Source organism: Chanos chanos, chromosome 3, assembly GCF_902362185.1.
Source record: "Chanos chanos chromosome 3, fChaCha1.1, whole genome shotgun sequence".
Lineage (NCBI taxonomy): Eukaryota > Metazoa > Chordata > Actinopteri > Gonorynchiformes > Chanidae > Chanos > Chanos chanos.
Genome location: NC_044497.1, coordinates 23,833,922 through 23,846,281, shown reverse-complemented (window position 1 = coordinate 23,846,281; position 12,360 = coordinate 23,833,922). Strand labels below are relative to the sequence as shown.

Genomic DNA, 12,360 nt, shown 5'->3' with positions numbered 1-12,360 from the left:
TATCAGGTCGTCTGCCATTCTGTGTGTGTTTACTGTGCTGTCTGAGAGAACAAATCAGTATGACTACATCCAGGGAATGGATTCCCTTAGTCATTAACCAACAGCAAGATGTCCTGGGCATGAGCAGCCACAGATACACATAAAGGATCAAGGCAATTTAACACGTTTTTAACAGTCTATGATATACGAGGGATTCAGTGTCTTACTAGCAAACTAAAAAGCCCATCTAAGATTAAGATATCAAACAGAAGATCTGTGTAAAGTACATACACACACACGCACGCACGCACACACGCACACGTCATCTCAGCCTCTGTGGTCAGTGGTACATCTGAGGTTTGATTTCCTGCAGCAGTGCTATTCTGCTTTAGTCTCAGTGAGCTAAGGGAAGAAATTTAGAGTTCACTGACCATAAAAAGGACTTCATATGGCCAGAGAGCCAGGCCGCATCATTGTTAGCCTCACAGCCAAAGCATCATACATAACACCACTATGACAGACAGCATAACCACATCCAACCTGATCCTGAACACACTGGGGACGTGGGCTTTTTCTCAGACAACCTTCTTTATGATGGTAGAATTCACTTGAACAAGATGTTTGCACATATTGCTGAACACCGATGGGGTAAACCACAGATTCACTTAGCACACTTAAAAATTAAAAAAAAAAAAAAAAAAACACAGAGAGAAAGATTAACAAATGAATCGCATTAAAAATTCTCCCAGATCCAACTATTCTTGAGCTGCCATCAGTGACAGGGCTGTATAGACTGGGCCTCAGCTTAGCCTACACCACACCATGCTGCACACAGACCCTCTGACTCACTAAACCAATGTCTGCGTGACTGCGCAGGCTGCAGGGAGCAGACCTTAATTCTAATCCATGTCTGACATCAACAATCACAAACAACAAACTGATGATGGGGCAGAGGGGTCAAGGGTTGACACTCGATTTTTTTAGGTCAAACTAGAATTAGATAATGCTCAATTTCAAGATAAATTTCTTTTTTTTTCCCCCTTTATTTTTTGTTAAATCTGAAATGTCAGACTTTGGCACGTCTGGTTCTACTCTGCTAATGTAAGAACGTTTAAAAAAAAAGATTTAAAAGGAAAAAAAAAGTTTGCCTTTTGCACAAAAAGCGCACCCAGACGGCACTATGAAAGGAAATGTGGTTGGGGCCAAGCGCCAAGGGGGGCAGTGTTTGACCAGGGCAGTGCACACATGTCAATGAGAAGAAGGCAGTAAGGGTTTTCCAGTGGGCCAGATGCATACTTCCTTTCCTAAAGCGGCCGCCTTTAAGGAAATCACGTCCCCAAAGGGAGCAGAACCATCGGGGTGGTCGTTAGCACAGTTCAGGAATGCAGGACAGGGGCTGATGGGAGGGCAGATAGAGGAGAAAACCATGTGAGGGGGGCAGTGCTTCTCCTCATTTCAAGATGATGTGGTATCCATCGTTCGTTTCAGCTGCAAATACAAGACTGTGTCAGGTTCTGTGGCTGCAAACACATACACAAAACTACAGTTTCTAGTATCATGGTCCTACAGTATCAGGAATGGCAGAATAGCTTTCTACCTTTCATTGTGTCCAGAACAAAACACATCTCATCCTGGAAGTTCTGGATCATCTGTGGAGGGAGTGAAGATCAAGAGCAAGTTAAGAGTTGCACAGGTGTCATATTTAAGCCAAAGCAGCAAAATGTACCCAAGGCAGTGAGAAAGTCCATGATGTATCAGTGTGAAGAGGGACAGGAAGCTCACCTCATCGCTGACCAGTACGTGGATACCAGTGGGTCCCTGTTTGAAGATCTGACTGATCTGTCGAGGAGAGATGCTGAAGAGCTGGGCGATCTTCTCGGTCAGTTCAACGGCAGTCAACTCCTCCAGATAAATGGCATGGTATACTGTAAAACCCAGCGTAACACATACTGAACCCACGAGACACAAACACTCACACACACACACACACACACACACACACACACACACACACAAAGAAAACAAAAACATGCTGGGCGACCAAACAGATACAAGCAAGGAACTATCAAAGACGGACAGACAGACAGACACACAGACAGACAGACAGGTCTAGTCTTCACTGCACAAACCAAAAGCCAAAAACATGACAGCCATGCCATATTAGGCAAGACCTACTGCTATACTGATTGTAAAGCCCATATATCCAGGTTTAATGAATAAAATATGCAATGGCAGCAACGCTGTCACCTCCCCATCCCCCCGAACATTTTATATATGACATTTTCTTCATACCTGCACAGTGACTTTAGCACACTACCAAGAAAACACTCAAACCATATACTGTAAAGCATGGCTCACAAGCTCTCCTGTATGTTTTACACCAGGTCCTGCATCTCCACATTGTATTTGGTTTTTTCTTTTTTTTTTTTAAACCTAACACTGACCAAAGAAGGTGTTGGTTGTGCCATCCCCATTCTCATGTTTCTGCTGCTGTTCCCGAGCCTGCTGGGATTCCTGGCAGACATACACAGTCAGCCGTGGACGTACCGCCCTAAACACACGCACATACATACAAACACACACACACACACATACAGAAAAAGATACAGTTAAATCCCTCACACTGTTGAACACTCACACTGTTGAACAAAAACATGCACTGCGTTACACCTCTCTCATACACACATGCACACACACACACACACACATACACAGAAAAAGATCACACAGGAAAAGATACGGTTAAATCCCTCACAATGCTGAACATCAAAAACATGCACTGGCCCACACATGTCCCATACACACACACACACACACACACACACAGGTATATGGCATGTGAGGGTAAACTGAGAGGTGACTAGTATGACAGATTGTGGATGCCCACCGTCCTTTCAGTGCATTGAACAGTCGAATGCCATCTGCCGGACCACAGATCTGAATGACATCTTCTCTGGTCAGCTTCAGCAGGTCTGCCCCTGATACCAGCCACACAAGTACGTACACACACACACACACACACACACACACACACACACACACACACACACACACATATATATATATATATATATATATATATATGAAACATGAACTCTGAAATATATGAAACAAGAACCTGAGAATTTTAAAACCTGCTCTGCTTCACAATGACACTACCATGTCCAGACACACACATAAACATGGCGTGTCCGTCCGAAAGCAGCCCTGCTTCACAGTGATACTGACAAAGTAGGAGCTGCAGTTAAACCCTAGCCAATAAAGAGTTCAGTTCAGCAATGTCTGCCTCATAACCACACCATAGTCACTTTCTCCAGAAACCATTTCAACTCATATTAAGCAGAAAGAGGCGTGACTTGTTTAACCAAGCTTTACCGATTGAACTATAGCTGTTCGGCAATTTGATTGCAATGTTATGGACAGAATAACGTCCAGGCTTTGCGAAATGTTCAAGCTTTGGTGAGCTCGGATTGATCCGTTACCTGAGAAATTTGTGAAGAGACGACAGAACGGAGAAAAACGGTTTCTATGGAGCCACTGCTGTGCTTCCTGTGGTGTTGCCGTGGGCAACAGATTCTGTTTGTTGGGGAGTAAAAGGACATTTTAACAACAGGTTAAGTGCATCACAAAGTCAGTATGCTTTTGTTCTCCCCTTGTCCTCTTCTACTGTCTTTGTCTCCATCTCTCTTCCTCTGTCTCTCTCTGTTTCTCTCTCTTTCTCTCTCTCAGGCCTGACTAAGTTGAGAGAGGGCTGCTTAATCCAATGCAACACCACACACAAATATTAAAATCCATGCCAAGTACAAAATGTTTGATCAGAAAGGACGAATGGGACTGTATATGTTACAAAGAGAGGGGTGTCCTTACTGTGTGTCCACTCTGTTACTTCACCCCTAACATTCCACATTATGGAAGATCCCAGGCATGACCTTTAACCCCTTCACTAACAGCCCAATGTTTTAAAACACCACAACATTTTGACTGTAAAACAGCAAATAAATTCATATGTACCTGTTGTCTGTCACTGTCTCCTCTAAGTAGATGAGTTGAAAACTGTAAGGCAGAGTAGCTCAATTTTTATAGTTTTATGGGTTCAGTCATTTTCAAAAACCTCCCCAAACACACAGAACAAAACCCCAGATCACAGCAATAAAAATGTTCCCAACAAGCCAACAGTGTAAATTAACATTCAAACTGTCCATTGACTTCTGCTTGGGAAGTTTCTAAGGATGGGTTTAAGTCATGCATGTGTAAGTGTTTCAGTGTTAAGACCTGGGGTAATACAACAATTCTTGATTTATCACAACAAAAAAACAGACAGGGCTAAGCCATTAAACCTCTTCATTTAATACTTCATGTAACTTTACAAAAACAGAATGTAAAAGTTTGTGGAGTTGAGGATGGGCTCAGGACGGATGATACAGGCCTTGAGACACACTGATTAAAGGGTTTGTCTCTCAGTTCAAACGCCTTTTTTTCCTCCAGTCCATAACTGTAACTGCAGAACCCATGAGCCCTGAGAAAAGCCTCACTGCGGGTCTGACTAACATGTGAGGGAGTGATTTAAGTGTGTATGGATTTGTTGCCCTCTGCTGTGGAAACAGGGGGCTTTCCACACACACAGCAGGCCAGATTTTAGGGATTAAGTAATTAAGGAAGAGACAAATCAAGAATAATTAAGCTGCTCCAGGCTGACAGAGTTTTCCAAAGGAAAAAAAAATCTGAGGAACACACACAAAATGCAAAAGCCACATGAACTTCAAGCAAGGGGGACACAGCACACAGAAGAGCCACGCCTCTGAGAGCCCGAGCATATGAAACATAATGGCCTTAAGTTTGTTGTGACCAATCTCTAAAGAAATCTGTCTGCTAGAGAAATTGAGCAGAATTTGGAGTGAACGCATGTCCTGTTGAAACGGGTCAAATGTGACACAGAATTTAAACAAGCAAGAGACACCATGATTTTGTGTCTTGTAACTAGACTCTTTAACTAACAATCAGAGAAATCATAAGAAACCATACCAAATATAATAAAACTAGGACCCTCCAGGTCAAACTTCATTACAAAATGGTCAATATGGCCATCCGATCTGAAACACAGCTCTGTGCAGCTGCAGCAGCCCTAGCTGAGAGACAAAAAGCAAAAGGACTTACGTCTGCTACCTGCATTACTGGCTCAGACTGGTGATTAGGTGACCCGTTCCTGAAGGGACAGAGAATAAAAAATTCAATTATCAGAGTACGAACAGAGGAGATCAAGGGATGTCAGCCATTTCTCTTTTTTTTCCCCAATCTTCTGGTCTCCCAAAAGTGACACCAAAAGATGGGATAATAAATAAACGAACAGGTGAAAGGCCACGGTGCAGGTTGTGAGAAGAGGCGAGGTAAACACAAGGCTAATTTCATACCCTTCAGCCACAGGGAAGCTGTTATGGGTGCTGTTGAAACCTGGGGAGGGGGAGTTATTGACGTAGGTAACCTCAGGCCATGGGGAACACTGCAAAAAATAACATTCAGAGGGAAAACATGGTTTGACTTCAACCATTCAGTTTGCTTTTTTACTAAAGCACACAAAAAAATGAGATGAGGAGATTGATGAGAGGTCTGGGTGAAAGGCTCAGTTAAAGGTTTGCAGTGTGAGTGAGTGAATACTAAGCTGTGGGGCAGATGACAAACACGTGCCAACCTCTGTGAGGATGGTGGTCTCATAAGACGGCTGGTATTTCTCCTTCTCCTGAGGCGCTCTCTTCTCCATCTTCTCTCTGTCTGTCTTCTGCTTTCTGTCTGCACCTTTGGGCTAAAACAGAACCATCATTACCTCTCTCTCACAGTTTCAGTTAAAGAAGGGCATATATATTTGATGTTTTTGAAAGCTTTTTTAGCATGTTTGTATTGTTTTTGGGATGGGACTAATCTCACCTTAAAAACTTTGACCTGACAGCTGGCAGAGTGCAGGTGCTCTGTGTATTCACCCGCCTCGTTCTCCTTAAACGTGTCGATCTGAATGCGGAAAGGCACTCCTTTCTCTCCTCCATGCTTACGCATAGTAAACTCTGTGCTAATGCAGTGCACCTGAAAAACACAAACACAAAATCTCTTCACACTAATACTCCTCTGCTCCAACATCATATAAACACCAAACTCATCAAAACACTCAAAGAGAGAAACAGGGTCCTCTTCCAACAGGACACAGCTTCATTTAGAAAAACACAATGTGATGAGCCAGAAAGAGAAGCCGGAGCACAGCAGGGACGCTCTCAGTTGACGAGAATCTACTAGGACATTCCATGTAATATTCAAAGAGATGGCTGAAGTTTCTGGTATTATGTGGAGGAAGACTACCTGTATAAAGACTGAGGTCCTCTTTGATGGGTCCCATAAGAACTCGACCGTGTTGAGCTGCGTTGGGTTTGCCCTGGGGTCGACCACGCCCACTGACATTGGGATATCTGAGGAATATTAATCAGGAAATCCACAGCATTAATTAATCGTCAATAAACTCATGGTTTCCTTTCACTGCACAGCTTTATGATAAAAGTTTTACATCAGCGAGTTGACACAAGCTGATCTAACTCAGAACAACGAACATTTAGCACTGTGATTCTTTTCATTTGCTGTGAGGGACCTTTTGTATACTTTGAGTTAGATTAAAAATGGTTGTAGAAAAGTCTATGATAACAAACTCTGAGTTCTGATCAGTCCTTCATCTCTTTCTGGCTGTATTTCAGTGTGCGGAGTGGTGATTTTATTCCAGCCCAACGCTGGGGCGTGGTCCTAACCCAGATCCAGGATGCGATCTCCAGGCCGGTTCCAGCGCCAGCCCTCCAGCTGCTGGTGCTCAGTGTACTGCAGACGCCGATCGTGAAAGACAACTCGGATAATGCTCTGAGAGAAAGGAAAAAAAGAAGGCGAACTGTTTTCATCAAAGTGTAACTATGCCCTGGCCAGCTCAGAGAGAGACCTGACACCTACAAGGTTTTGATTGAGACCCAGTTCTGTTTTAGGAAAAAGGGTGATGTTATATTAAAGCATCCAATTCTCACCTTCACCATTTTACCAGTGATCTCTGGAAGCTCCCCCATTTTCCGGTTGTCCAGCATTCGAATTTCATACGACTGTCCTGAATGCAACACACAACACACATCAGTATACTACACATACCAAAGCAGAATTCAAACGATTTTGGTCTTAGACAACCTTTCAAAAACACTAAGCAGTACTAACTCCAAATCAAAGTAACATATGTTTTATTTTTCATGAATGACTGAAGGTTGACAAGGCATGTATATGACTTTAACTGTCAATATCAACCACAAATTTGAGGTTCAAAAATTACACAAAACTAGACACAGTGGTTAATCAGTGTGTTGAATGTCATATTACCACATGTAACCTCTAATTAAAAAAACATTCAGATGAATGTGAATGAGCAAGCAGATGATCTTTTGTAGGGCAGTGTCTGTGTGGAGGCTGGGCAGACCTTGGTTGAGGTAGGTGAGAGTCTCGTCGTGCAGTTTGACTGCTGGGGAGGTGGCAGCACATAGAACATACTGGAAAGGAAGGATTTTGTTGTCATTGTCTGGGGGCAGGTTGGACTCCTCCTGCTTGAAAATGGGGAGAGCCAGCACATCACTGTGAGGAGAGAGGGAGGGAGAGAGAGAGAGAGAGAGAGAGAGGGAGAAAGAGAGAGAGAGAGAGAGAGAGAGAGAGAGAGAGAGAGAGAGAGAGAGAGGGAGAAAGAGAGAGAAATGTCATGATATCACAAACTCATTATCTCCTTGTGTGAGGATTAAAGACTTCCTTTATGGTAGATGTACAAACACAGACAAACATGGAGGCCATATGTTTGGTGACTGTTTTATACATACTGATAAAAGAGTCACCACACTCTCCCAGAGCAAGCAAAAAAAAAAAAGCTACATTCAGGGACAAGATATGCAGGCTGAAATGCTCACCCTGGGTTGGGAATCATTGCTAGCGCGTTTCTGTGCAGAACCTTAGCAGACGTCAAATCTCCACTTTTGGTAGTTGTTGATTAATAGATGTTTTGGAGGTCGGGTTATCCTCCTGAGACCTAAGCACAGACTCTCCTCTACACAAATGTGGGTTCTAGCTACATGACCCACGGCGAGGGCAGATGGAGAGGACAGGGTTTATAACTGTGTGACATGCTGCTGCTACTGGGGAAACCACTAAAGCAAATATGAGCAACTGGTATGACTCTAATCTGCCAGTGGTCACGTCCCTGGTGGCAGAGGAATTTATCCACGCCAATCCAGGCGCTAGGGAACTGTGCATAAAAATGGCTCGTAATCCAAAATAAATGAGAACAACACAGAGGACACGGCATTGTGAGAAGTAAGCTTGTAAGGAAGCTTCTTAAACTGATTTGCCTCGTGTTTGTTGTGTATCGAATCTTAAGAGCATTACAATGTTAACTAACAGATGTGAGATGCATGCTAAGGCCATATTAAATATCAGCTTTAGTGAAAAAACTGACCCTGCATACTTCAAAACTCTGGGACTCTCACAATCCTGACTGTTCCAGACCCGCTGATAACCAGTTATCAGTGAGGAGCAAAACATAAGGTCTTCCTCTCCCTCAGAGTGACTGTTAAGTCTTGAATCGAAAAGCAACGTCCCACATTATTCCCACTAATTTGAGCAGAAACATCCGCCTCATTCCTCCCCATCCACAACAAATCACAGTCGGTCATTTCTTCCTGACACTTTTCACGCCACTATGGATTTGTGTGGTAGTCTGTAGTCTGACCAACTCTGACTTGTGACCTGACTGTGCCAAATGTCAGTTCTTATTATACTGAAGCGCTGTGGTATAACACTGTTATCAGATCTCCCAAAGTATATGGAACACCTTTTCAGCAGGTGTGCTTACACGTAAGACAGATAGCAATGATTACATATTTTAATATGAACTTTGTCAGACACATAAGGGTGATTTCATGAGTTTGAAATGAGTTTTGTAGGATAGATAGTGTTTCAACACACCTCATGCTGTAGGCCCCGGCCCCCAGCTCCTGGCCAATGCCTGAAAGACTTGCATCGAAGTCCTGCACCAGCCCAGACTCAATGACCTCGTCTGCCAACGGCAACTTCAAAGCCCAGGCCATGGTGAAAACGCGCTTCAGTGGTTCAAATTCAAGTCGAACTGAAAACACTGAGTCAGCGGAACGTTAGGCCCTCGCCTCTATTCCGAGAGGTTCCAAAGTTTGGGTTAACCACAGATATCTGTGAAAGAAAGGATAATGCTGTTAGGAACTGGACAACAGGAAACTGTAGAATGAAGAGAAACCCAGTGAAACTTGACCTCACAGGACAGACTGTGAACGTGGCATGGGTAACTGCCAAAATAAAGGAAACACTGACATCGTGGGTCTTACTGATCCACATGACCAACATCGGCAGTGAGATGGGCTTTAATGCATCTTGGTATGGGCTCTCCAAGTATCTAGTACTCTTCTAATAGAGATAACACACATGAAAAATTATTTTATGTGGTGTTTTGCTGTTTGTGCTTAAAAGTGCATACACAGCTGCATACAGTTCACACCATTTTCATGCCATGCATCTTTTATTCCACTCAAAAGATGTGAAATGATGTGTTAGATGTATTTTCACTGTTCATCCATCATTCAGACTTCTCATCATTTTACATCGTGTTCAGACCAATCAGTGATCATGACCTGTGGGTGGAGGCCATGTAATCCTGGAAGAGGCCACTCCCATCTGAACAGAAACACTTCCCCAATGGCGGGAAGGTGATTTCTCAGAATGGTTTTGCAATCATTAACATTTATCTTACCCTTTAAGGGCTGAGTGGATGCCAGGAAATGCAACCAACGCCCTGACAGAGATACCAGAACCCTTAACCAAGGGAGACAAGTGGCATGGCCTTTCTTCTGACTTGTCTCACATAAGAAAAGGCTGATGGCTCTTCTTACCAAAACAGCTTCTTTCCCCACCGCTCAAAAGACCACTGCCTGGTCTTTACCCCATTTCAATAACAAACATGCACTTTTAGGTGTAACAAGGATTTTCACATGGCAACCCAATCACTGCATCCTTACTCTTGGAGTACTTAATCTGAACTGTTCTTGATTTGAACTGTCTGTTCACACTCTAGGCTGTCACATGCAGTCCGTTGATCCAGAGCTGCTTGTCTGTTTCGCCATCTGTCTCTACCCAGTGCTCAGACATGACAGCCAAGGAGAATTCACATTCAGACACAGTGGGCCTGAGTTAGCAATATCTTTTTCAGACTTCCATTTCAACCTCACCTTGAAAGCTCTTCCTTGTAAAACACCACCGAGGTGAGCAGACCTCCAAACTGCCCGATGAGCCTCTGCAACCACCCTTCACACAGACCTCTTCCTCGAGTCATGGTGATCAAAATAACTGACAACAGCTTTTTTATAAAAAAAAAGGGACCATAACTGCCTAATTAGCTCAAAACCTACATCTGCGGGTTGTATGAAATTTTTACTCAAGCGTTTCCTTTATTTTGGTAGTTATCTATAACGCTAGCTACTTAGCCAAATGTCGTTTGCAGTCTCTCTTCCTCCACAGCTTAATAGACCTTCGCTAAATATCCGCTCTAATGAAGAGAGTCAGACCACCTATCACAAAAATATTTGATATCAACCTCGCATGCTACCTGCAGTTTGCGAAAACTAGCTCCATATGCAAAGTGAGTGGTGTGTAATATAACCCCTCAACAGTATCAGCACATGTAAGTTGACTTGACAACTAGCTATTGGCTAAAGCAACCACACTACCCGATAGTCAAAAAAGTTGCTGGGATTTCAGTTGTTGTCGTTGCGATAACAGTAAAAATATTGTGCGTGTAGCAAAGTATCGAGAGCAAACAGAGAGGCTTATTAGCAATCTAAAATAACTTCTCGCAACTGTACGCCACGCTATGCGTATCATATGGTTTGGCAGATATTGGACAAGCTATGCATTTCAGATGTAGGAAGCAAAAAACTTAACTGCAGGTTTCTCAAAATCTTTGTAAATTGGAGGAAGGACAAGATAGAATAGTTACTCAGTCTTTCGAGACATTCCCTTGACCTTCTTTTTCTCGAGACTGCACTTACCCTTACAACCAAATAAGTTGGCTGGGGAGCCCCATCGTTTCACGCCATATTTCAATCCGTCGTCTTCGTAGTGGCAAGACAAACAAATTCGTAAGATGAGCCAACACTACTGCGTATGACGCAAAAACTACCCGCTCTGGCACTGACACCTGACGAAGTTTTAAGATATTGTTCAACAAATTTGTGGATTACCTGTGTTATTAAAAACCATCGGGAAAAAAAGCTAAATGAAAGACACAATGTTTGTTTATCTGCTCTATTCACTAGAGATTGCCGTAATATCCGCAATTTACTTCCTCGTTGATGCACCGCATAGAAATGGATTTCTACGGCGCCGCCTGCTGTATTGGAGTATGTGCAGTTGAAATGCATATGTGTACTAACTCTCTATACAGTGCTTAAAATATGTATGATAAAAATATAGCGTGTACTTTACAACAGATTATTTAGGCACACAAATCAATTAAAAGCTGTAACAGGTAAAATATCACTTCCAGAGATTTGAAAGCCTTCTGACAAATGACGGTCCTTATACCACAGCAGGCAAAGGCACCACTGGTCATGTCATTAGTAACAATGTGATGGACAAAGGAATCCAGGTTTCAGAAGCCTCTGTTACACTATAGTGTCTTTATCCAGATATTTTCAACCAGTTGTCATTGCTTCGAGGAGCAGTTCCAAGGCGGTGGATCTAGTGACGCTAGGTTGAAAAGACGTCAGAAAATCAATAGACTCTACATTGACAGTTGAAAGATAGATATTCGAAATTTCAGGGGAGTAAAGCAGCAGGCTTTCCTGGTAATATCAACTTCTGTTTCACTACAGAAACATCTGTTTCCTTGACATGTCAAATTAAAGGGCATTTGTGATTGTGATTGTGATTGTGGTTGCAGCTGGTGGAGAAGTAGAAGCAACTTGGAGGTTAGTTCTAGCTTGATGCAACAGTCAGTTTTCTATTATGTGTACAGTGACATCAGTGCTGATTCACTGCCAGAGATAAGTAAATGTGAGAGAAATGAGTTTAGCCTTGAACCTGGCCTAATTTGGCCAAGCAGTGTATGGGAGATTCCCATCATCAAGGCTAAGAATCAGTAAGTCCTTCCATGAAAACCTGCCATCAAGTCTGAGAATCAGTCAGTTCTTCCATGAAAACGTTGGAGTTCTGCACTTACAAAGTAACTGAGTCCTCTATTTATCTACTTCCCACCAGTGTCAAAGAAGAATACATGTTCTCAAGCCGCATTTGAGAAAAAGCATACATGAT

At 42.9% G+C, this 12,360-nt stretch overlaps 1 protein-coding gene across 1 annotated transcript; it reads right to left on the bottom strand.

Annotated features, from left to right (window-relative positions):
- Nucleotides 1–680: 680 nt before the first annotated feature.
- On the bottom strand, nt 681–11,336 carry tfcp2 (transcription factor CP2). Its single transcript, XM_030769880.1, has 17 exons — nt 11,097–11,336; nt 8,989–9,228; nt 7,460–7,611; nt 7,023–7,099; nt 6,759–6,864; nt 6,322–6,428; nt 5,899–6,051; nt 5,666–5,776; nt 5,388–5,476; nt 5,134–5,182; nt 3,991–4,032; nt 3,462–3,555; nt 2,867–2,957; nt 2,424–2,530; nt 1,762–1,904; nt 1,577–1,628; nt 681–1,467 (listed from the first exon to the last, which is right to left on the bottom strand). The coding sequence occupies exons 2-17, from the start codon at nt 9,108–9,110 to the stop codon at nt 1,430–1,432; spliced, it is 1,533 nt and encodes a 510-aa protein (XP_030625740.1). The 5' UTR covers nt 9,111–9,228; nt 11,097–11,336; the 3' UTR covers nt 681–1,429.
- Nucleotides 11,337–12,360: the final 1,024 nt, after the last annotated feature.